Genomic DNA, 27,500 nt, shown 5'->3' on the forward strand with positions numbered 1-27,500 from the left:
TGTGTGTGTGTTTATGTTTATGTTGGTGTACAGTATGTGTTGAGTGTGTGTGTTATTGCACATGCCCATGTTGCATCTGCCCCATGTCTTTGTACCTCGTTCTTAATTTTGTTTTCTCATTTTCGACAATCTTTTATGGCCTCTGTCTATCCTTTCATATATATATATATAGTTGTTTGCTTATTCTTGTGAAGGCGATATGCCCATAAAAATAAAAGGACGAATGAAAAAGGGAGAACTCGGATCTAATTCGTAAAATAATGAGATCGATTCTGTTGGTTTCCTATGGTCATTTGTTCGTTATTTTCGTATTTGTCTCGTGTAATTGATTCATTAATGCAATTACTTACTTCTGCATTACTTTTGATTACGGCGTTGAATTACATATATCATTCTCATTTATCTTTCAGAATCAGGCTCCACATGGCCCTGCCTACTTTGTTAAAAAAAAAATCTATCGGAAAATATGGAAATGTTGCATTGTTGCTTCCCACATTGATTTTTAGTTTTTTGTAAAAGAAAACTATTGTGACGGCTAGGTCTGACCGTCCGCACTTTTTTCTGTCCGCCCTCAGATCTTAAAAACTACTGAGGCTATAGGGCTGCAAATTGGCATGTTGATTATCCACTCTATTATCCACTCTCCAATCACCAAACATACCAAATTGCCTCAGTAATTTGTTATTTTATTTAAGGTTAAAGTTAGCCATGATCGTGCGTCTGGCAACGCTATAGAACAGGCCACCACCAGCCCGTAGTTAAAGTTTCATGGGCCGCGGCTCATACAGTATTATATGCTGTACAGGAAACTCGATTTTTTACTTGTTTTTGTACTCTTTTTAAAATGCAACATTATCTTTGATGACAGTTTTTGTAACATGGTTAAAATTATTAATCGCCTGGACTGGTGGTTTTTCCTCGTTGGTCGAAATTTGTTTTTTAATGGAAGGTAATATTGATGATGGCCTCAACAATGTTGGTGTTATGACGCCAGGCAGGATGGCGATAAAAGTGTTATCATCATCATGATAACAAATGATAATAATTATGATGGGTTTTTTTTGTCATCATCATGATAACAAATGATAATAATTATGATGGGTTTTTTTTATTGTCGGTGCCATTCTTACTGTTGTCGTTTCGCCTTTTGGCATGAAAATGCTATTGGAAAAATGAGATCCGTGAATTTTGTGACTATTAAATATTCCTTTTTTATTTAGTCTTTTACTATTAAATAAATTCCTTTTTATTTAGTCTTTTTATCTCTTTCCATATATCTAAATTTCCATTTATTTATTATTTCTTTTCCATAGCTTAATATTTCTTTTTATTTAGTCTTTTATTTGTCCTTTTTGCTTACCTCTTTCCGATAATTATTATATGGAAAAAATTGATAATATTAGTTTCACATGGTCCAACGACTTAGTTTTTCTTCTATTGCCAAGTTTTTAATTCCTCTTTTTATCGGTTTTCCCGATTCGCCCAACTTTCCTTCCTTTCAGCCCCCCCACATATCTTCCTTCCCTTTCCTGTTTCTTCAGACCTGGGCTAGAAAAAGGCGTTGGGTTGGCATAATTCTCTTAAAAATAAAATCTACTGTTTATTGTAGCAAAATGTCGTTTTGATCTGGACGAATACAACACATGTCCGTGCCAGGAGTTGCAAATTCGCCGTATTTTATTGCTTGATTTGATAAATCTGAGTTTATATATGTATAAGCAATATTTATATTTATAGATAAAAAGATATACAGAAAGGCAGATAGATAGATAGTTATATGCATTATATATATGAGCAAGGTAAATAATAAATAAATGATAAATTGTGTACAGTGAACATAAAGTTTACATATTTTAGGGACATATGTCAGATACGTTAAGCCCGGAAATATATTGTTGTTTTCACTACATGCACTGATGGGTTTCTGGTGTTCCTGTCATGTTTTAGTGTTAGTTTTATAGAAGTATAAATATTGCACGCTAGTCATAACAGTGATCAAGGTATTAGCAAGCATTATCAATAAAAAAATCCTCACTACTACTTTCGTCATTATTGATGATAATTTTCCTTTTTATCATTATTATCACTGATAAAATGTTATGTTTTAACAGTACAAGTTGTATTAGAAATAGTAGTAGCAACCATTTTCCTGTGTATTTTAACATATTTAATGCCGTAGGTAAAACTGAAGTTTTAATTTAGTCCACGTTTGTAAAATTGGTCAAAGGCGTGTTTTGCCCAATTGCTTTCTGCGCTTGAGACTTTGGTGAGGTCCAGAATGGATTTGGGAGTCGAACTTATCATGTTTTGGAGATCATGAGAAAAATGTCACAGGTCCAACGTCTCGAGAAGTTCACAAGTTTGCATTGGAAGTGTCCCCGTCCCGATTCTCCCCCCCCCCCAAAAAAAAAAAATAAAAAAAACTGTCCTCTCTCTGGAGTTTGTCCTTCTCTGCTGAAGTTGGTCCCTTCCAGAGAGAGGGTTTTACCCCCCCAGGCCGGTCTTCCGAGAGAGAGGGCAGGTAATGAACTTGCAATCAGAAAATAATCTGGAATCTGGAAAAAGTTTATCTCGGATTTTTCTGATGAAGGTCCTAATTAACGATCTCTCTCTCTCTCTCTCTCTCTCTCTCTCTCTCTCTCTCTCTCTCTCTCTCTCTCTCTCTCTGTAGCGAAGACGCAGTAAGGAACCGTGGTTCGACGTTGGAAAGAATGAACTAGGCACATTTCTTTATTGTCATTGTGCCTAAGTTAACCTAAGCTGTGAATTACGTACCTGGTGGTCAGTTAACTGTTGTGGGTAGCAGGTAGAGTGGGAGAGTGACAGGAGAATGTGGAAGTAACAGTTTTATTGTTTTTCTCCGTATATATATACATATATATGTATATATAAAATCAATATTTAAATCATTATATATATATATATATATATATATATATATATATATATATATATATATATATATATAAATATAAATATGTATATATGTATAGGCCTATATATAGATAGGCAGATAGATAGATAGATCAGTATTTATTTAATAAATAAAAATAAAAATAAATAAAAATATAAATAATAAATAAAAGCGCAACACTTAATCGCAACAAAACCCTGCATTATCCTCCATAATGGCAAAGGGCTTATGCAGCCAGCATGGGCCAAGGGAGAGAGACCCCATTAGAGAGGGACCCCTGATTATGGGACTAGGGTAATTATGGCCCGAAGGGACGCCTCCTCCCCCCACACCCACTCCGTTAGGGGCCGGTAGACGGGGAGGGTGAGGAATAGGGTGCTTTATTTAGGGTGGCAGACAACTTCCGTCGTAAATTGGCTCTTTATATTTTATGAATACACAATTGGCAATTTATTCCGTCATTTGACTCCCTTCCTCTCTCTCTCTCTCTCTCTCTTGCTGGATGGGGCGGCCATTTTTGTGAGTTGGTGTCAGTTTGGATTTATTAGCGGTTGCCTGATTTTAAATTATATATTATATTTATATAAATATATATATATATAAATTTTTCTATATACAAACATTAAGCTATAAGTGTCATTAAATACTTAGGTAAATATGGTTATATATATATATATATTATATATATATATATATATATATATATATATATATATATATATATATATATATATATATATTAAATATATATATAAATATAAATTTTTCTATACACAAACATTACACTATATACATATGAATATATTTATATATTATATATATATAAATTATATATATATTATATATATATATATATATATATATATATATATATATATATATATATATATATATATATATACACATACACACACATATATACATATGAATATATATATATATATATATATATATTATATATATATATATATATATATATATATATATATATATATATATATATATATATATATAATATATATATATATATATATATATATATATATAATCACCTAGAGATAAAATACTCAAGTATTGCAATAAGTCTGTACTCAGTTTTTATCTCTCTCTCTCTCTCTCTCTCTCTCTCTCTCATCCCATTGTGAAGCACCGCGTTTCCCTGCAGAGAATTTTTATTCCCTCTCCAAGCGTTTATGAATTTGCAATAGATCTGAGTGAGGGATTTATTCCGCATTTATAGGTCCGGACGGCGGGAGGTGATTATTGCATTCGGCGATTATCACAGCGGTAATTATGCTCCATTACCTTAATAGGCATTTGCATTTTAATTGTCCTTCGAATTGCTAATGATGAGACGGACCTTTTACGAACCTCCCGGTCCGGAGGTAGAGGTAGGCTCGTTTCTGCTCATTCAACAAGTAGGGAGTGCAAGGTTTTTTTCTTTTTTTTCTTCTTCATTTTCTTTTCGGCAGTAGTTTTAACGCAACAGGTGCAGTGGTAGGCGGGGGGCGGGGGGCCGGGGGTGAGAAGAAAATCCTAGGTAAGAGCATGTCATTATTATTATTATTATTATTATTATTATTATTATTATTATTATTATTATTATTATTATTATTATTTTATTTTGGTCTATCAGTCATCCTATTCGACTGGGTGGTTTTTACATTGTTGATGGGTTCCGGTTTGCATCCTGCCTCCTTAGGAGTTCATCACTTTTCTCACTATGTGTGCTGTTCCTAGTAGCACACTTTTCTGCATGAGTCCTGGAGCTACTTCGGCATCTAGTTTTTCCAGATTCCTTTTCAGGGATCTTGGGATCATGCCAACTGTTCCTATGATTATGGGTACAATTTCCACTGGCATATTCCATATCCTTCTTATTCCGAATTTCAGTTCTTGATACGTACCAATTTTTTTCTCCTTCCTCATCTACTCTGGTGTCCCGTGGTACTGCGACGTCAATGAGTGATACTTTCTTCTTGATTTTGTCAATCAACGTCACGTCTGGTCTATTGTCACGTGTCACCCTATCTGCTCTGATACCATAGTCCCAGAGGATTTTTGCCTGGTCGTTTTCTATCACTCCCTCAGGTTGGTGTTCGTACCACTTGTTACTGCAAGCTAGCTGGTGTTTCTTGCACAGGCTCCACTGGCGGCTTTTGCTTTTATTATTATTATTATTATTATTATTATTATTATTATTATTATTATTATTATTATTATTATTATTATTATTATTATTATTATTATTATTATTATTATAATTAATTATAATTAGAAGATTAAGAACCCCATTATTATAATGGAACAATCCCATATGGAACAAAGGGACCATTGACTTGAAATTCTGAAGCTTCCAAGGAATATTAAGGTGTTCATCAGGAAGAAGCAAGAGAAAGTAAAGGGAAATACAGAAAGAAGAGATCCCACTCATCAAAAAGAAAAAATGAATTAATAAAATAATAAACAGATAAAAATGTATTGAAATCCTCATAAGAGCTGGTTTAGCGTGGGTTTAGAGCCTGGTGCTAAAATTATCAGTGCAGTTGCTTAGATGACCCGTGATCTTTGCAACAGGATGCAGACTCGAGAACGTTTGTGTCAGAATAACTTCCTGTGTTTGGGCATGAACGTGGATGGTGTGTATTTAGCGGACGTTGGGTCCCGAATCTCTCTCTCTCTCTCTCTCTCTCTCTCTCTCTCTCTCTCTATCTATATATATATATATATATATATATATATATATATATATATATATATATATATATATATATATATATATGACCATTTTTTCCACTTCAAATATCGTATATGACCCTTACGGGCTGCTCTACTATAAGCAAGAGCCCGTGCTGGCATAGGGCCAGTTCAGTCAAAAAGAAGAAGAAGAACAACAACAGCTCTCTCTCTCTCTCTCTCTCTCTCTCTCTCTCTCTCTCTCTCTCTCTCTCTCTGTTTAAGCACGGCCATAACTCGCGGACTTTCCAGGCTGGCCCTCATTCCAATTTAAGGAAAGCTGGTAACTACACAATCAGTGTTTTTTCTCCTTTTGCCCAGACCATAATTCCTTTCACAATGTTCTGATTGACTTAATGAAAAATGATTTTTTTTCACGCATTATTATTGGTAGTCTCCAATCGACAAAGTCTCTGTCTGTCTGTCTGTAAGTCACGGTGTGTGTGTGTCACGCTTATCTTGTCATCGCAAATCCGCCTACACGGTCGAAGAGATGTTTATAAATAAAACTGGGTACAAAGGCAAGAGACCGTCATGCATGGACGAACGCAAAGGGAAATCGTTTGTGTGTTTTGCTTGCGTCCGTTAGTATATGCTTGCCCTGTTTTTTTTTTTTTTTTTTTTTATTTTTTTTTTTAGGGATTTGCTAAAACGTTCAGTCATTGGTCAAAATGCCATAGATATTCGACACAGCTTTAGTAACATTTTCCATTGCTATTGAATCCCGTAGGGGGTTTAGTGCCGTCATTGCACTTCACGGGGTGCACTGTAGGCATTGCTTGAGGTTGTTTGTAGCGTTCCTTTCGGCCCCTAGCTACAACCCTTTTCATTCTTTTTACTGTAAATCAGTTGATATTCTCTTTCTTCCATCTTGCTATCCATCCTTTCCTAACGATATATATACAGAGAGAGAATATATATATATATATATATATATATATATATATATATGTGTATATGTGTGTGTATATGTATATATATATATATATATATATATATATATATGTATGTATATGTATATATATATATATATATATATATATATATATATATATATATATATATATATATAGAGATAGAGAGAGAGAGAGAGAGAGAGAGAGAGAGAGAGAGAGAGAGAGAGAGAGAGAGAGATGGGTCGTTCGTTCGAGCGATCTGTAGTGGCACTGGGCCATTAATCAATGTAGCTTACAGCAACAGAATGACGTTTTCATTTTGAATATCACCAAGTGCAGATTTTGAGTTCGATATCCATTGCTAATTGATCCCTTGCTGATGCATCGGTCCGGTGTTTGTTATTCCATGCTTGCAGTTCGTGTTTGCGAAGTTGGAAAGCAAATGTAAATAAGAAAAACAAGTAAAAAATGCACCGAAGATTCTTCGGCGCGATCGAGTTTTCTGTACAGCGTATAATCTGCCGGTGGTCTCGGTATAATGCTGTATGAGCCGCGGCCCATGAAGCTTCAACCACGGCCCGATGGTGGCCTGGCCTATATCGTTGCCAGAAGCACGATTATGGCTAACTTTAACCTTGAATAAAATCAAAACTACTGAGGCGAGAGGGCTGCAGTTTGGTATGTTTGATGATTGGAGGGAGGATGATCAACATACCAATTTGCAGCCCTCTAGCCTCAGTAGTTTTTAAGATCTGAGGGCGGACAGAAAAAGTGCGGACGGACAGGCAAATAAGCATCTCAATAGTTTTACTTTACAGAAAACTAAAAAATAAATATTTTACTTTTTGCTGTGTAATTTCAATCACGTGTCGCTCTCCCGTGACTGTCAGTATCGGTGACGTAGGTCGGGGCAACAGTCACAGCTGGACATGAATGATGAAATCTTAATTATTCCATTTGCCTCCGTATATATTTAATACCCCCCCTCTCTCATTTACTTATAGTAGCCCTTAGTACCAGTCAGTTCTCGCACCCTTTGAATTACTGAAAAAAAATATTATTGATTATTTATTTTATTTTATTTTATTAAAAATATACCTTGCTTTAATTATTCATATGCATCCTCACACCCCATAGGAACAGGCTTCGCACCCCCTAGGGGTGCGAGCACCCCTGGTTAAGAACCACTGGCATAGTAGAAGAGGCAATATTGTATTCCCAGTTTAGGGGCCTTTCCTACCGAACGGTTTGAAGGAATCCCAGGGCCTTTTTTTTTTATCTGATTGACTTCGAATTGGGTAGGATTACCTTCTGTGCTGAGCCCACAGATCTTCTCCTCTGAATTATTTTCGGTATAGGCCTTGGGATGGTATTAGTAGTCCTTCCTTCAGCTTCTTTGCCTTACTGTGGAGGACGGACTGGAATCTTGAGCGAAATGGGGGTACCAAAGACCGTAGATTTTAAATAATTGCACTTATTGAAATTTTCAAGTTTTTTATTCATCCTTTCAGGTAATGTTTATTTAAGTATTTTGGTTGATATATTTATTAACCAGCTTCGCCTTACCGTGGACAAGTGGGTCCCAACGTGGGGCGTACAGGGTAATTTGATTTTTAAGGGGGCCAATTCGAGAATGTTTAAACCAAGTTAATGGCCTTTTAGGCTTCCTCCACGTGAATATAAGAATTATACATATCACCACAGGGGGCATCAGGATTTTAGAGGAGATTAGGTGGGGCATGGCCAAAAAAAAGGTTGGGAACCACTGGGAGTGGACGGACAGGAAACTTGAGTGAAATGGGGGTACCAAAGACTGTAGATTTTAAATAATTGCACTTGTTGCATTTTTCAGGCTTTATTTTTCTGCTCTCAGGTAATGTTTATCTAAGTATTTGGATTTATATATTTATTATTACTGTATGAATATCCTCTCTCTCTCTCTCTCTCTCTCTCTCTCTCTCTCTCTCTCTCTCTCTCTCTCTCTCTCTCTCTGTGCTACTGTAAATATATTTAATTCAGCACAAATTCATATGTTTTTAGTATGATTTTAAGTGCATTACAGAAATTTGAAAGTTTGCATGTTCTTGTTTTGCTGAGTTGGTCTTCACCCACGGTTTTTTTGACAGAGGACATTATCCGTTATTTTGAATTAATATTCGAAATCCGGTATCAGTAAAACTGAACGGTCTGGAATTCTTGTGTTGAGGCTGATATTACCCTGAAGAAAAAGGAAGCAGGAAAAACTACATATATGTGATTTTTGAAAAGGATGATAATGTATATTTTTAAGCGATGCATTCTCTTCATTGCGAGCTTTTTGCAGGATTTGTAGGAGTAGCTGGCCTGACGGGTTGTACAGTTTAGGCGTTTCCTTTATTCGTGAATTAGCTATTTGTTTTATATTAAATATTTTAAGAGAAAACCAATGAAATCTGAGAGAATATAATATGTATGTACGTATATACCTGAACAAGTAAAAAATGCGCCGAAGTTTCTTCAGCGCAATCGAGTTTTCTGTACAGCGTATAATCAAGGCCACCGAAAATAGCTCTATCTTTCGGTGGTCTCGGTATAATGCTGTATGAGCTGCGGCCCATGAAACTTTAACGACGGCCCGGTGGTTGCCTGTCCTATATAGTTGCCAGACGTACGATTATGGTTAACTTTAACGTTATATAAAATACAAACTTCTGAGGCTAGAGGGCTGCAATTTGGTATGTTTGATGATTGGAGGGTGGATGATCAACATACCAATTTGTAGCCCTCTAGCTTCAGTAGATTTTAAGATCTGAGGACGGACAGACAAAGTCGGCACAGTAGTTTTCGTTTACAGAAAACTAAAAAGCGCCCAATTTTTTTGTATTCCTGTGATACTAATGAAATGCGATTTATCGTTTTCATCTGAAAAACTTGATGGGTTGAACTGGATAACGTCCGTGATGCATTAGGCTCTGTAAGACTTACCAGGGATTATGCATATTTGATAATGGGTCGACTAATCTAAGTTAGGTAAAAAATGCTACTTGTTCAGGGCAACTAGATGAAGTTACTTGGTGTAAAAGATATTTTTGTACTTTGAATTTATTTTTTTAGAAACAGGGCATGTTTATTGATGAATAAATGCATAAAGAGTAGAATAATATATATATATATATATATATATATATATATATATATATATATATATATATATATATATATATATATATATATATATATTCATACCTGTATTTTTTCCCCGTCAGTACACCTCATGTGGTGCACTGTAGGCATTACTTGAGGTCCTCTGTAGCTTGCTGTCGGCCCCTAGCTGCAACCCCTTTCATTCCTTTTACCGTACCTCCATTCCTATTCCCTTTTCTTCCATCTTACTTTCCATCCTCTCCAACAATTTATTCATAATGCAACTGCGAGGATTTCCTCCTGTTACGCTGTTCATAAAAACTCCTTTACTCTGTTTCCCTTTCAGCACTGAATGATCTCACAAGTCCCAGCGCTTGGCCTCAGGCCTAAATTCTATATTCTATTCTATTCTGTATTTTAGTTTTCTGTAAAAGAAAACTATTGAGATGGCTATATGTCTGTCCGCCCTCAGATCTCAAAACCACTGAGGCTAGAGGGCTGCAAGTTGGTATGTTGATCTTGCGTCTGGCACAGCTATAGGTGCCAACAACACGGGCCACCACCGGACCGTGGCTGAGAGTTTCATGGGCCGCGGCCGAGAGTTTCATACAGCATTAAACGCCGTACAGAAAACTCGATTTCGCCGATTACCACCGCGACGTTTCCTCACTCACTGATATTTTTAGACATGGTTTTATTATATAAGTATTCATGTTTATTCTAATGAAGCTTGTTGACGTGTTTAGTAAGTAATGTGTTATTGGGGCAAGTTCCTTGGTCCTACTGCTATATATATATGTATATATACTCGTGACATATACAAAGAGAGCTGAGAAGATTAAGGAAATTTGAAAGTAACTTCTTAGGTGGTCAAACACGTTCTTTGTGAATGCGTGGTTGAATATGTAAATATGGTTTTAATGCTGTTTCTTAATAGTTTCTTTAATTTTATATATATATATATATATATATATATATATATATATATATATATATATATATATATATATATATATATATATACATACACACATTAATGTCAATTAACTCCATCTCGATGTACGTGACAAATATTTATAAATGTATAGGGTAGATATATAATATCCATCTGTACAGATGTATATATATATATACAAATATTTATAAATATATAGGGTAGATATATTATATACATATACATATACACACACACATATATATATATATATATATATATATATATATATATATATATATATATATATATATATATATATATATATATATATATATTGTATCAATAAATTTATTCCATTCTTCAACACCTTCAAGAAATGCCATTCTTCATCTTTGCAATCTTTAACAAATTGTGTTTTTGCCTTCATGTTTTTATTGTATTCTCCAAACAATTTGTCCGTTCTAATTTATTTACCCCGCGTTCCCTAAATTCTTTTTTTTATTTTTACATCATTGTGTGTTAATCTATCGAACACCTTACAGGTGTGTGCCACATCTTTGTTGTCATTCTTGGCCAAACTCCTTCCATCCTCTTGGATTGAATGTCACGTCCATATTTTATTCAGCAGGGAATTCTCGTTGTCTCCAAAATAACAACAGCATTGTTGGAATATTTCAGACTGAATTTCAGGTCCATACAGATTGTGTATATCCTGAATCCTTCAGTCATTCTCCAACCACCTCCTCAGTAGGGAGGTAGCGCCGTCAGTGCACCTCACGCGGTGCGATGTAGGCGTTACTTGAGGTTCTTTGCAGCGTCCCTTCGGCCCCTAGCTGCAACCTCTTTCATTCCTTTAACTGTATCTCCATTCATATTCTCTTTCTTCCATCTTGCTATCCACCCTCTCCTAACAATTGCTTCATAGTGCAACTGTCGTGAGGTTTTCCTCCTGTTACACCTTTCAAACTTTTCTACTCTCAATTTCCCTTTCAGCGCTGAATGACCTCGTAGGTCCCAGCGCTTGGCCTGTGGCCTAAATTCTATATTCTATTCCGTTCAGCCATCTCTCCTCTTTGTGTGCTTCTCCAGTTCTCTCTTTTATCACGCTTTGTTAATATTCATGGTCATGTTTCCATCTTCCTCTGCTCAAGGACGCTCCAAGGACGCTCTTTCCTTACAGGTGCCTCCTGCTTTGTAGTTGTATGTATTTTTGTAGTGTAATTACTTCATTTTAATCCCACAAAAAGTTGTTATTCTACAAAAAATATAGTAACTACCTCACTTGTGGGTATGCGGAGTATATTTCTTGACGTGTAAACACTTTCTGTTAAAATACAGTATGAAAAAAAGGTTACGTTTTTGTGGAATATTGATTTTTATTTATAGTTATTATATAGCAATAGGTATTTCATCTATAATCCTCTACTTGAAACACTTCCTGTTAGAATACAAGTGAGTAGGTAAAAAAAATAAAAGGTGCAATGAATACAAACAGCCTCAAATTGAATGTTCCGGCAGTTTAATGCTTAATAAAAAGGAATGGCAGACCCAGTGTCGATACTTGACCAAGGAAGCCTGCCCGGTGATGGTCGCATTAAAGATAAAAAAAAAAAAAATATCTCAGGTACAGAGAGGAGGAGGAAGAGGAGGAGGAAGAGGGGGAGGAGGAGGAGGAGGAGGAGGATCGTCGTCGGCCCTCTGTCCAGGTAAGGGCATTCCAGCAGCCTTAAGGTAATGATGTGGCATGTAAAGCCATAGCTCGCTTCTTATTCTGCTCACGGACCGCCATCGTTGCCTCTTATGGCCGAATTAATATCCTTCCCAGATAGACTAGAGCTGCATAGAAATGTCTTATTATGCGACTCTTGTGCAACCTCCTCCTTTTATTTTATTGTTGCTGCTACTGCTGCTGCTTCTCCTGATGCCGTCGTCTTGGACTCGCGTCTTCCTAGCGAGCTGTCAAAGTAGTTGTCGCCATTTTTAAATCTCCCCGCCCCTCCCCTCGCCTAGGCCAGTCTACTGTCAACACTCCCACCACCCCACCCACCCCTCAGATCTTAAATTCTCTTATTTTATCCGTCTTATTCACGCCCGTGGTACTTGCCATTGTATTGCAACCGCATTAAACCCCTCCCCCCTCCCCTTTCCCCTGGGGGCTGCGGGAGGGTGGGGAGGAAGGGATTGTGGAGTTCTCCTGAAAGACAGGTTGAAATTCAATAACAGCTTGTCTGATGGAGAGCCGCCCCCCATCCCATACACATCTTTACTTTCTTTTGTGCGTGCGTGCGCGTCATTGTGTGTGTGTGTGTGTGTGGGTGTGTGTGTGTGTGTGTGGGTGTAAATGCGTCCGTCATTTGTGCTTTCAGCGCAATTATATATTAATTACAAAACTCCGTCTTGAGTTTCGCCCCGGGGCGGTGACAATTCGCCTTGTTATCCAGGAGATTTGAAGTAACGAGATATATTCGTAATTACGGTTTTGTGCGTTTTAATTAAGGTTCATCTTCGAGTTCCCCCTTCTCTCTCTCACCCCTCCCCACCCTCCCCTTTTAGAGATGAAAGTATCAATTCCATTTTAGTTTCCGTCTGGTTCTCTGTGTCTTTCTTAGATCTATGGAAATTGAATGAAAATCACATTACTCTCTCTCTCTCTCTCTCTCTCTCTCTCTCTCTCTCTCTCTCTCTCTCTCTCTCTCTCTCTCTCTCTCTCTCTTGAATTTTGCGTACTGGGGATATATGTTAACTCTCTCTGAACAGTACAAGTCAAATAAAATTCTCTCTCTCTCTCTCTCTCTCTCTCAATGTTAAATCAGTATATCTCTCCAAACAATGCAAGTCAAGTAGGCACCTCTCTCTCTCTCTCTCTCTCTCTCTCTCTCTCTCTCTCTCTCTCTCTCTCTCTCTCTCTCTCTCTCTCTCAGTGTTAAATATGCCTGTTTCTGAACTATGCCAATTAAGGAGACCTCTCTCTCTCTCTCTCTCTCTCTCTCTCTCTCTCTCTCTCTCTCTCTCTCTCTCTCTCAGTGTTAAATCTGCCTGTTTCTGGACTATGCAAATTAAGTAGACCTCTCTCTCTCTCTCTCTCTCTCTCTCTCTAAAATCAGTATATCTCTAAACAATGCAGGTTGAGTAGACACCTCTCTCTCTCTCTCTCTCTCTCTCTCTCTCTCTCTCTCTCTCTCTCTCTCTCTCTCTCTCTCTCTCCTTAACGCCCCTTGCCTTGCCTTGAAATGCTTAGCGCGGATAATCCCAATAACATTCCCTTCCAGGAGATTAAGAGGTGCTGAGTTTCAATAGATAGATATCCATTACCCTCTTAAGATCCCGTTTTGGAAAGCGCGCGTGAGCGATCTTGTCCCCGTCGGGTTTACCTTGCAGATCTTGAGCTTCCCACTTCTTGTATTTCATTTAGATTACATTTTAATCGCCATTCATGATGTCTGTGTTAAAGTTTAACATTCGTTTTGTGTTGCATTTTTCGCCGTGTATTACTTTTTTTTTTGGAGTGGTTGATATTCATGCCAATTGGACGTTTGGATTGATTCTCATAATGTTTTTGTGCATCTTTTCCCAATTCATTTTTTTCTTTAAGTTATTTTGATTTATGTACAAAGGCCTGTTGAATTTGTAATTATAATATTTCGCGAATCATAAATGGTAATCAGCCTCTGGTGCAAGGATACTTACAACAGTAACCCAGCCCCTTTATTCAATTTTTCACGGTAAAAAAAAGTAGGAAAGATAAATTGAAAGACCAAGAATGCTACCTTGTATGACGCCTGAGGTGAAAGTATACTTACCGCAGGAACCCAGTCCCCCTATTCAATTTTTCACGGTAAAAAAGTGTGGGGAAAAATAAATTGAAAGACCAAGAATGCTACCTTGGATGACGCCTGTGAGAAGGGAGGCTGGAAATCAGTGGAGGTTCGTGGAAGACAAAGCAGCGAAATGACATGTATGGCGGAATTCCACGAGAGGCGATTTGAAAAATTTAATTTTTTGGTGTTATATTTTCACTGTATAATTCATTGTATGGGAGTGAATGAGATGTTATATTTCTTTCTGTATAATTATTTATATGGGGGTGAATGACTTGGTATTTTTTTTTCTATCAAGGTTAAATCTACCTTTTTTCTGACCGATGTAAATTAAGTAGACCTCTCAATCTCTCTCTCTCAGTGTTAAATCAGCATCTCTCTCTCTCTCTCTCTCTCTCTCTCTCTCTCTCTCTCTCTCTCTCTCTCTCTTTCCCCTAGCAGATGGGTATAAATCTCCTCTCTCTCTCTCTCTCTCTCTCTCTCTCTCTCTCTCTCTCTCTCTCTCTCTCTCTCTCTCCCAGCAGATGGGTATAAATCTCCTCTCTCTCTCTCTCTCTCTCAATGTTAAAACTGCATCTCTCTCTCTCTCTCTCTCTCTCTCTCTCTCTCTCTCTCTCTCAAGATAAAATCCTCAATGACTGCCATTCGCCCTTGAAAGACACAATTGATAAAAATCTGGATCTTATCTCAAAAGATAAAAAAAACAAAATAAAAAATAAAATACAAATTATTCATTATAGATAAGAGCGTATCGTAAAATCACAGCGTACGGAAATTAAAGTATATTCGTATCTTTAATACAACCACTGCTACTGCTATTGCTGTTACTACTTTTTACTGCTATTGCTGTTACTACTTTTTACTATAATATTGCTGCTGCGCTGCAGCTCATTTCGCCGGGAGATTAGTTTCCAAAAGTTGGTAAGATTGTCCGTGTGTGTGTGTGTGTGTGTGTGTGCGTGCGTGTGCGTGTTTGTTCGTGTGTGTGTTGCCAATGAAAACAGTAACTATTCCGTAATATTTTTCGGAGAATCGTGACCGTGGTTTTTAAATCCAGAAGGGTGTTGTTATTATTATTATTATTATTATTATTATTATTATTTATTATTATTTATTGTTTATTATTATTATTATTGATATATTTGTATTATGTATTATTATTATTATTATTATTATTATTTTGCCATATCCAGATCCGTATTTGGCCTCTTTTCTCCATTAATCTTCCTTCCGTAAACTAGATGTAGACTTGGTCTTGTCCGAGTAACTGCAATTTAACTAAACGTTCACTCAAACGAAAGATTCACTCTGGCAGGCAAACTGAAATATGATTTTTTTATCAGCATGCGTATGACTCAAGACTCACACTAAAAAAAATCTTTGTCCCTTTATCTCGAGGTTTGTGATAGCGTGTGTGTGTGTGTGTTTTGTATCCAATGTTCCTAAATTGTCTCCCTCTCTTGTTATTCTGAGGAACTCAACCGAGCCGTATTTTGGTCGTCTATTGCCTATCCTAGTTTTCATCGTCTATAAGATTACAGCGGGAAAACATGCTGGGAGGTGACGTGAAAATTCAAATTGGTTATTGATAGTGACGTCGTGTTTCTGTTCATAAAGCGAGATGTACGTAAGATATATTTATAGCAAAATATCCCCCCCTCCCCCCTCTGACGAGGCAATGAATTACCTCTCAACGAGGCGCTTCTTTGGTGAGGGTTTTGCAAGACTTGAGAAGTCGTGATAGCGCATCTGACTTGGGAATTGGATTCGATGTAGAGGAATAATGTAGAATAGAAACATCAAGGTGTAGAAGCAGAATTTTTGGGTAGTCATTGCTGGGTTTGATTCCTTCCTGGGGTCACCTGCAGTGATCTCATTGCATATTTAATATGTATATATTTTTTTTTATTTAAATATCGAAGTCATGTCATGTCATGTGTAATTTTAGCGTGCTTCTTAGAACGCTCTTTCGAATTTCAGCATCTCTTATGAAATTTTTTGTGTTTATTAATATGATTTAAGTTATCATTCCGCTTTGTTGTTACTTTCACATTTTTTATGTCCTTTTGCTGTTTACATTTTTAGTTTTCTGAATGAAAATCATTGTGTCGGCTTTGTCCGTCCGTACTTTTTTCTGTCCACCCTCAGATCTTAAAAACTACTGAGGCTAGAGGGGTGCAAATTGGCATGTTGATCATCCACCCTCCAGTCATCAAACATACCAAATTGCAGCCCTTTAGCCTCAGTAGTTTTTATTTTATTTAAAGTTAGCCATGCTCGTGCGTCTGGCAGCGATAGAAGTCAAGCCACCACCGGGTCGTGGTTACAGTTTCATGGGCCGCGGCTCATACAGCATTATACCGAGACCACCGAAAGAGAGATCTATTTTCGGTGGCCTTGATTATACGCTGTACAGAAAACTCGATTGCGCCGAAGAATATGGCCTCCTCTGTTGGGTGTACGGACGCTTGTGTATTCATAATGACACTTTGATGAACCAGATACTTGCGAGTGTATATGCGGATTATATAAGTAGGTATTTGTATGGCATTTGAATAAATCTTTTGTATTTGTCTTTATATATATATACAAATAGGTATTTGTATGGCATTTAAATTAATCTTTTGTATGTCTTTATATATATATTTATATATAAATAGGTATTTGTATAGCATTTAAAATAATCTTTTGTATTTGTTTTTGTATATGTATATGTGTAGCCTATATGTATATATGTATATATACATATATGTATGTATATATATATATGTATACATACATACGTTACCTACATTACATTGCTTTGATGTAATAATGGCATATACGAAATTTCTGTTATTGGAGACCTTATCGCCAGCTCATATTTGTGCCGTGACACATCTTCCTTTGTCACTTGCTGCTCTTGCGGTTAAATTAAAATTCTCCTATCTCTGGGCGACGTTATCACAGCGATAAGAATTAAATCAGTGTAATATCAGGGAGATAACAGGTGCATGTAAACAGGATTATTATTTTAGTTGTTTCGCTGAAGCTCATTCACACAATAATTCTTAATAAGATTGAGTGTGAGAGAGACTGACAAACTTGTAGGCAGTGTGTTTAGTCTCAAAGACAGACTTTTAAGCAATGTGTTCAGTCTCTGAGACAAACTTGTAGGCAATGTGTTCAGTCTCAAACTTGTAGGCAGTGTGTTGAGTCTTAAAGACAAACTTGTAGGCAGTGTGTTCAGTCTCAAAGACTAACTTGTAGGCAGTGTGTTCAGTCTCAAAGACAAACTTGTAGGCAGTGAGTTCAGTCTCAAAGACAAACTTGTAGGCAGTGAGTTCAGTCTCAAAGACAAACTTGTAGGCAGTGTGTTCAGTCTCAAAGGCAAACTTGTAGGTAATGTGTTCAGTCTCAAAGACAAACTTGTAGGCAATGTGTTCAGTCTCAAAGACAAACTTGTAGGCAATGTGTTCAGTCCCAAAGACAAACTTGTAAGCAATGTGTTCAGTCTCAGAGACTTGTTTTACAGAAATAATGATAACAGATCGGTTGTAGTTCTTACAGCTGTAGCACTTGGGAGCGGGACTCAAAATTAGTATGTTTAGTTTGGCAAAACACTGGGCAAATTTGGTAGACAATTCCCCAAGGTCATTGAGAGTGGATATAAGGTCAATACACACGCACGCATGTACATACATAGGCCTACATATATGAATGAAATATTTTCTGTTAAAAACAGAATTCCATCAAATATAGGGGAGCCATAGATACGCCAAAATGTGGAAAATAAAGGCTATATTTCAGAGACAAAACTGTCTCTCGCCTCCATTATTTGCCTGAGGAGAGAGACAGTTTGGTCTCTGAAATATAGCCTTTACTTTCCACATTTTATATATTTATATATATATATATATATATATATATATATATATGGCTTCCTTATATATATGCTGTATATATATGAGTGTGTGTGTGCCTGTACTTAAAATGTAATGTACTCGTATGGTTCTGTGTACGGATATCTTGTGTCTCCGATACTTTCGGCTAGAGAGTGTTGTGTTCATGAACTCACACCAAACCTAACGTATTGACGCATATTAGGCTATATGTAAATATTATCTGCAGTGGCGTTTACCTTCACATTTTCCAGCGAACTATCCGGACTACTTGGAAAAAACTTAAAGAGAAGATTTTAAACTGTCAGGCGTAGTTAATGCAACAAGTTTCTCCTGATATTTGAAAGCAAAGTTGGGACAAAGTTCATAAAGTACTCCCCTCTCTCTCTCTCTCTCTCTCTCTCTCTCTCTCTCTCTCTCTCTCTCTCTCTCTCTCTCTCTCTCTCTCTCTCTCTCTCTCTTACGATAGACTGTGCGATGGGACAAAGTTCTTAAAGTACTTTCCTCTCTCTCTCTCTCTCTCTCTCTCTCTAGTCTATCGTGCGATGGGACAAAGTTCTTAAAGTGCTTTCCTCTCTCTCTCTCTCTCTCTCTCTCTCTCTCTCTCTCTCTCTCTCTCTCTCTCTCTCTCTCTCTTCTCTTTTTACGATAGACAGTGCGATCTGCCATTTCAGAAAAGTTTGGAGTAGTGGACCGAAGGAAAACAATATTTGGCTGTTTATTTAGCTCCGAGTCCAGAGGCAGGAACGGAATAAATTGGTTTCAGGATAACTATGTGGCATTGTATTCATGGCTGTGTTTAAGGTTTCTCTTTGCTAAAAACAAGTGAATGATGTTAATGTTGTTTGCGCTAAAAACTGGAGTAAACGTTGAATGAGATGAGTTATGGTACAAAGTCGCTACGGTTCACAAGTGAAATTCAATAATAGTTATAGGAAATTTTGAATGGGGTATATGTATATATATGTATATATATAATGTGTGTGTGTGTATAATTTTTAAACGTCATATAATGAAGGAATTACTCAAACGATTTAGTCTCAGAAATTTCCAAAGTAGTCCCTTTCAGAGGTAATTGGTGGGACCATGAAAACACATTATGATGGAAAGGAGTATATTTAGAAGTTTGGTATCTGTATTTGCATGTCTTCGTGACGTCATGACAGAGTACTTTCTCCATGAGAAAATTAAGCTTTCATTCCCTCATTGTTCTTTAAAATATCCTTTTGTTCTGTTTCGTGATTTATTTCTTTAGATGGGAAGATTAAGAATCACAGCCTGTTTGTCAAAAATAACAAGTTAAAAATGCGCCGAAGTTTCTTCGGCACAATCGAGTTTTCTGTACAGCACATAATCAAGGCCACCGAAAATAGATCTATCTTTCGGTGGTGTCGGTATAATGCTGTATGAGCCGCGGCCCATGAAATTTTAACCACGTCCTTATGATGGCCTGGCCTGTATCGTTGCCAGGAGCACGATTATGGCTAACTTTAATCTTAAATAGAATCAAAACTACTGAGGTTAGAGAGCTGTAATTTATTATGTTTGATGATTGGAGGGTGGATGATCAACTTACCAATTTGCAGCCCTCTAGCCTCAGTAGTTTTTAAGATCTGAGTGCGGACAGAAAAAAGTGCGGACGGACAGACAAAGCCGGCACAATAGTTTCCTTTTCAGAATACAAAAAATCTGTTTGTGTTATTTATACATTCATTCCTCAAAGAGAGACATTTCCTCTACAAATTATCAAGAGTCTTTATTCATTCAGTAAACGCTTTAGTTTTAGTTTCACCAACTTGGATAGCTGCTTTTGAATGTGAATATTCATTTTGTTGAATAACCTTTAGCCTTGTTTTTGCATATGGACGGTATATTCTATGGAAGGTTCCTCTGTAAGTCAGTGGCCAATTTAGGACTCTTCCATATGGATGTCTGCTCGTTTTAAATGACTATCAATGATAAAAGAAGAGGCGTCACGGATGTTGGTTATTTTACTCTTGAATAGGTTTGTTTTTCAATTGCCTTTTAATTGATGTCATTGACCTGTCTGATACCCAGGAAAATCTATCAGTTTAATATTCCTTAATTGTTATATTGCAGTCATTCAACTCAGTATAAGTTAATATTTCTTAATTGTCATATTGTAGTTATTCAGCTCAGTGATCTTTTTTACTCGTCTGCCAGCTAGCAAAATCAACCTGTTAATATTTCTTCATGATTAATTTATTTCAGTAACCCTGCTGATTGCTGTGGTTGTCCTGCTTAGTTTTTAATGACGGAAAAGATCCTGAAAATATTTATTATTTAGAGGTTTCTAATCATTTTTTTTTATTACGGATTTCCTTTTATTAGAATTGTAAAGTCATTGTTTATTATTGATTTTTAATGACGGGAAAGATTGCTGAGAATATTTTCCACTTTGAGTTTTCCACTTAATTTTTATTTTATGAAGGACTTCCTTTTATTAAAAGAAATCCCTTAAAACAAGCAGACAAACAAACACAGCCTCCATCGAAGACTGCTGCTGCCTGCCAGGGCTACTTGCGGGGAACCCATACACTCCCAAGGGTGAGATTGCATCTCCCTCTCTATTTGCGTCCCTCTTATAATACTCTTATTTTAGACTTCTTTTCTCGTCCGCAACCCAGAAACTTCAAAAGAAATAGATTTCAAAGGTGTTGGATGAGTCGTTTTCGAGTGAGGTGAAAGAGGAAGAGATTAGCTCGCTCAATCTCTCTCTCTCTCTCTCTCTCTCTCTCTCTCTCTCTCTCTCTCTCTCTCTCTCTCATAGAACGTAGACAGCCAAAGATTTTACATACAACCTTTTCTTCCAACCTCCTTTACTTTCTCTCTCTCTCTCTCTCTCTCTCTCTCTCTCTCTCTCTCTCTCTCTCTCTCTCTGTCTGTTTCATTGAACATAGCCAAAGATTTTGCATACAGCCTTTTCTTGCAACCCCCTTTACTTTCTCTCTCTCTCTCTCTCTCTCTCTCTCTCTCTGCGTCTTGTAGAACAGATACTTAAGATTTTGCATGCAGCCAGAGACTCCCTTTAAATCATCCTCCTCCTTCCCTCTCCACCCCACCCCCCCGCCTCATGCCGCCCTATTCCCTCTCCTTACAGTCACTAATGGGGATGTGTTGTTGCGTTGGGACACCGCGGCGCCTCCTTGTCTGGTGCTATCCGACGGCGGAGGAGAGGAGACTGGCGTCTGTGGGGGAGGATCTGGTCCTGGGGAGGATTTCGGGAAGGCAGAGAGAGAGAGAGAGAGAGAGACGTCTGCGATGACGACAAAGAGGCTTCTGGGGGAATCAGACGGCCGTATGCGGAAAGAATAGAGAAGGGCCAAAGCATCACAGTGACTTGTGGGGAAAGCAGGGGAATTTATGGGGAAGGTGTGGGGATTTTTGGGGGGAAGATATAGGGACTTTTTGGGGAATGTATACGGACTTTTTGGGGAAGGTGTGGGGACTTTTTTTGGGATATACGGATTTTTTTGGGGGAATGAATAGGGACACTTTGGGGAAGGTATAAGGACATTCTTGGGAAGGCATTGGGACATTTGGGGAGAGGGGGTTGGGGACTTTTTGGGGGAAGGTGTGGGGAATTTTTGGGTAAGATATGGGGATTTTTGGGGGAAGGTATAGGGACCTTTTTGGGGAAGGTATGGGGACCTTTTGGGGACGGTATAGGGACTTTTTGGGGAAGGTTTAGGGACCTTTTGGCGAAGGTATAGGGACTTTTTGGGGAAAATATAGGGACTTTTTGGGGAAGGTATAGGGGCTTTTTGAGGAAGGTTATAGGTACTTTTTGGGGGAAGGTATGCAGACCTTGGGGGAAGGCAGAGGAACCTTTTGGGGGAGGTGGTATGGGGTCTTTTTGGGGAAGAAATAGGGGCTTTTTGAGGAAGGTATAGGGACTTTTTGCAAAGGTATGGGGACTTTTTGGGGAAGGAATAGGGACTTTTTGGGGAAGGTATAGGGATTTTTTTGAAGAAGGTATAAGGACTTTTTGGGGAAGGTATAGGTACTTTTTGGGGAAGGTATTGGGACACTTTTTGGGGTAAGGTATAGGGACTTTTTGGGGGAGGTATAGGGACTTTTTGGGGGAGGTATAGGGACTTTTTGGGGAGGTCTAGGGACTTTTTGGGGAAGGTATGGGGACTTTTTGGGGGAAGGTATAGGTACTTTTTGGGGAAGGTATGGGGACTTTTTAGGGGGAGGTATAGGGACTTTTTGGGGAAGATAGTAGGGTCGTTTCGGGGGTGTGTGGGGACATTCGGGGAAGGCAGGATGGTAGTTTTGGGTGGGGAGGAGAAGTTACTTATTGGGAAATCACATGGATATATATAGGAAAGGTCCTGTAGGCTGTAGGGAATTTGAATAGATTTTGGAGGGACGCTTGGGGATATAACGAGAATCATTGAAGGCTTAAGGGTAAGGCAGGAGAAGCCTCCTGGGGATAGGTAGCATACGCTGATAGCGCGAGGATCGAAGAAGGATATTAAATGCAAGGTCTAAAGAATACCGGATGCTGGGTGTCTCTGATATTTATTATAGCATGTATGTGATTTTGGCTGACGAAAAATCATATTAGTCATAACTCTTTCTGGGTAAAATAATAGAGATATGTTTTACGTCTCAGAGACTGGAATAAACAACGCCACATCTAATAACACGTTCATCTGTGGTCAAAATCTCTCTCTCTTTTTTTTTTTTCCACTCCCGGACCTTCAAGTCCAATTTTTTCATATCATCCCACAGCAACATGGTCGGGGGTGGGGGGACTTGTCTGTCCTTCCATACAATTATGAAGTGAGGACGTTTTTTTTTTTTTTTGCTTGGCTTAGGAGAGAGTCATGCCCTTTACTTTATACTTTTTCTAATATTGTTGTTTTTACCTTGATACTACTGTTATTGTGATGAGTTGTAAATATAAGGTTCATTTGATGCAACGGAAAATGACTTGGAATAATTTTTGTATATTATTGCATTTTTGTATAGTATAATTTTTGTATATTATTGCATTTTTTGTATAGCATAATTTTTGTATATTATTGCGTTTTTTGTATAGTATAATTTTTGTATGTTATTGCATTTTTTGTATAGTATAATTTTTGTATATTACAGTATTGCATTTTTATATTGTATAATTTTTGTATATTATTGCATTTTTTGTATAGTATAATTTTTGTACATTATTGCATTTTTTTGTATAGTATTGCATTTTTTGTATAGGTTTTTTTTCTGATTTGTATATTTTGTTTAATGTTTATGACTTTAGATTTAAATTTGTCAGTCTTCACTCTGCTAATAGTCTGACCTAAGTCGTTTGCTTGACTGCATAATATAGCAAGGCTCCCAAGGCATTAAAATCCTAAGAGGCCGAACGGTTGAGGATAGACAGAAAGACTGGCTTATATTGTGACTGGTTTTAACCGGTCACTGAATAGATTCGGTGCCTGTAATTGATAAAACGGCATGTGTGTGTGTGCGCGTGTGCGCGAGCGAGTGTTTGAAAATGATTATAGGATGGGTTTGGCAGTAATTGAATTTCGCTGGGTGGTTAATGATCAGTGATTGGTCAGAGCCTTTTAAATGATGCACGGAGAGAGAGAGAGAGAGAGAGAGAGAGAGAGGGGCGCTTACAGGCTATATGCAGTGCTTAAGTATGAGATGGATGTATATTGAATTTTGTTTGTATGTACAGTATTTTTCTTTGAGAGAGAGAGAGAGAGAGAGAGAGAGAGAGAGATGCTTACAGGCTATATGCAGTGCTTAAGTACAAAATAGATATATATTGAATTTTTTCTTGTATGTACAATATTTTTCTTTGAGAGAGAGAGAGTTAACCATTGCTTTGAGAGAGAGAGAGAGAGAGAGAGAGAGAGAGAGAGAGCTTATAGCCTGTATGCAGCGCTTAGGCATCAAATAGATATGCGTTGCAATTTATTTGCATGCACAGTATATGCCTTTGAGAGAGAGAGAGAGAGAGAGAGAGAGAGAGAGAGAACTCTTAGCCTTCATGCAATGCTTAAGTATGGAATACGTGTTGCATTTTACTTGTATGCATAGTATATTTCTTGTTATTATAATTGCTTTTATAGTATAAATGAATAAATTAGTTAGGAAAAATTAATAGCAGATGACATTTTTAACACATTATTTGCATTACTTGGACCATTCCTAAAATATACTTAAACACAGAACCAGCAACATTGATCTTTAGATGCGAAATTTGTAATCAAAGACCTTGCTCATTAAAAACTGTTTTATCATAATTGTACGCTGTAGTAGAACGAGGGCCATTTGTCACCTCCCGAGTAATTAGCTAATTACCTAGGAGGCTTAATTAGGGCGGTCTCTGCTCATTTACATTCCTCCTTCCTTTCGTGTTGGTCCCTCAAACCCGTTTGCCCTCTCAGGCTGAAATAGCTATAGACCCTCTGCCCGTGAATTCGGGTTTATGGTTGGTGTAAATGCACACATATCTTTTATGTGTGTATGCGTGTGTGTGTATATATATATTATATACGAGTATATACATATATATACTTACATATACATAGCTTGTCTATATGTGTGTTTTCGAGTATTCTTAAATGATGCAAAACATGCATACACTCCATGCACACATGTATACATAAATACATACATACATACATACATTACATACGCACATGCAGCATGCATATACATATATACATAACACATTACATACATAAGAAACATTATTTTTCATACGTGTGATAAATGAATCAGTACAAAAGTGATAATAATCATACATATATATATATATATATATATATATATATATATATATATATATATATATATATATATATATATATATATAGATACATTTAAATGTGTGTATGTATGTATGAAATAGTGTCACTAATTTTAATCCTAATATTTTGGCAGTTTCAAATATGTTACAGATAAACTCAAATATATTTAATTCACTATTCCCCAAGAACTACTTACACCGAGGTAACACCTTTCATCCAGACGCATCCTAAAAATCTCGTTTTACTGTACCTCCTTTCATATCCTCTTCCATCTTACTCTCCACCCTCACCTCACAATTGATTAAGAGTGCAACTGCTTTGAGGTTTTCCTCCTGTTACACCTTTCAAACCTTTTACTGTCAATTTCCGTTTCAGCGCTGAATGACCTCATCATCATAGGTCCCAGCGCTTGGTCTTTGGCCTAAATTTTATATTCAGTTCAATTCAGTCAATTCAGCTCTACTTTTATAGTTTTAATTGAATTTTCTAATACTCACTCCATCGAGTCAGGGACTGCATGTGTTCACTTTCGTCAATATCTTCATTTGTGTATTTTATTCTGAGATTTATTTTTCCGTTAATCTTTCTGTTATGTAGTTGCTTCCATGCGGAACACCTTATTATTCTCACCAAATTTCGTGATAAATAACTTACGTATTTAGTATTTTTCTATTTATTTCACCTGCACTTCTGAGTAACATTGTATTTTCCTTTTCCAGGTAAGATTGCTGTCTTATGTGAGAAAGAGGGGGAAGGCTCGCTTCAATGCCTGTAAGTTCTTATCAGTTTCTCTATTATTTATTATTTTTTCGTTTTGCTGTCATAAGACTTCATGGAGTTACGCATTTATTTGCATTCTTGGAAAGCCGATATTGTCACCTCCAAAATACAACACCTCAGTCTTTAGACCTCGCCTCAAGCGACCACATATCTGCTCATAGCCTAAACATTATTAAACGGTGAACACTTGTGGATTTATTCGTTTAGGACAATAGTTCTCAACATTTTTTGGCCCATGCACCCTTTCACCACAGGTCAGAATGCCATCCCCACCCCCTTTTCCAAAATTGTCTGTTTCAAAAGGTGTATTCCAAAGAATATGCATTTAATACCAAAAATTCTTGGTAGCAATCCCCCATGAAACTCCCTCCTAGGGGGTAATTCCCCCCTGGTGGAGAACCACTGGTTTAGGATATGTTTGGTGGAGGGGCAAAGGGGGGGGGGGAGATGTAATTTGGATCAATGCTTTTTTTGTTGTGGGAGGGGGAAGAAAGGTATCCGTAATGGGCATTAGGAAGATCAATGTTCCGTGGGACCAGCCATCCTCCATCCTTCGAGGATGGGATGATGCTGTGGATTTTGAGAGGGTCTGGATCTCTCCTTTTTTTTGGAGCGGGGGCGGGGTGTGTGGGGTGCTAGGCGCCCGATCAAGGCGTAAGGGCGTAATTGGTTTTATCGATCGGCTTATAAAATTTAAGTGGGAGCCAGAATTCGGGAGAGCAGCAACACGAAGAAGTAGCAGTACTTGTAGTATTAGTAGTAATAGTAAAAGTTGTTATAATACTTACTCTCATTATTATTATAATTACTATTAAATACACCTTCGTATGGAAAAAGAAGTATTTCTTTCAACCCTTCCTTTGGAGCCTTTCCCTCATCCAGACATACCTTATACATCCTGGTCAGCCACCCAGTCACAATTTATCTTTGTACTTAAAACTTAAGTCAGATTCTTCATAGTACTGTACTTATTTATAAAGTAAGGTTAAAATTGAGCAAAAAATAAATGAACGGTAAAATTCAGGCATAGAGAATATGGATAAATGAACTGACAAATAAATACGAACATAAGTAATATGTAGATGTTAAAAGCCTAGGAGCATATGGCCTCAATATAGCGTTATAGCCTCTCCTGAAATTTAAGGGCGTCAGTATTCATACTATTGTTAGGAGAAGATTCCCACAGCATTGCAGAGTGAGGGATAAAGGAACTCCGGTTCTGGGCAGTGTAGCACGGCGATATCTGTATGTTGAGGCTGGAAAATGAGTAACACGCGCAAACTATTGCATCACAATTTGTACGTATTAGCAGCTAAGGACAACTAAGAAATCTCCCCTTTGAAGTGAGACCTATGGATGACGGCCAAGTCTTAACTTAGGTTTATTTGAACTGTTTATTCATCTATTTTTCATTTTGTTAAATTTCTGGAGGAAACCCAAGTTCTTTCTTGAGCGAGTTTTGGAGTGGTCGAGGTGAAATGGTCTGTAAGGATGGAAGTCTCGTTATCTTCTTTTAAATGGCACCAGCACGAATTGCAAATAGCATCCTCTCTCTCTCTCTCTCTCTCTCTCTCTCTCTCTCTGAGGAGAAAATGGGAGAGATAAAAATAGAGAGAGGGGGGAGTTA

General features: G+C 37.4%; 1 protein-coding gene across 3 annotated transcripts in view; it reads left to right on the forward strand.

Moving 5' to 3' along the window:
• The window catches only part of Trim9 (E3 ubiquitin-protein ligase Trim9), a 328,168-nt gene that overhangs the window by 100,533 nt on the left and 200,135 nt on the right, over positions 1–27,500 (forward strand). The window contains exon 1 of one of the 3 annotated variants that reach the window (XM_067124901.1): positions 25,844–25,864. The exons of the other annotated variants lie outside the window; for them this stretch is intronic. Coding sequence (XP_066981002.1) covers positions 25,859–25,864 — 6 coding nt within the window. The 5' untranslated portion in view covers positions 25,844–25,858. Of the gene's footprint in view, positions 1–25,843; positions 25,865–27,500 lie in introns of those variants that run through there. 3 annotated transcript variants of the gene reach the window in all.

The sequence above is a fragment of the Macrobrachium rosenbergii genome, chromosome 22 (genome assembly GCF_040412425.1).
Source record: "Macrobrachium rosenbergii isolate ZJJX-2024 chromosome 22, ASM4041242v1, whole genome shotgun sequence".
Lineage (NCBI taxonomy): Eukaryota > Metazoa > Arthropoda > Malacostraca > Decapoda > Palaemonidae > Macrobrachium > Macrobrachium rosenbergii.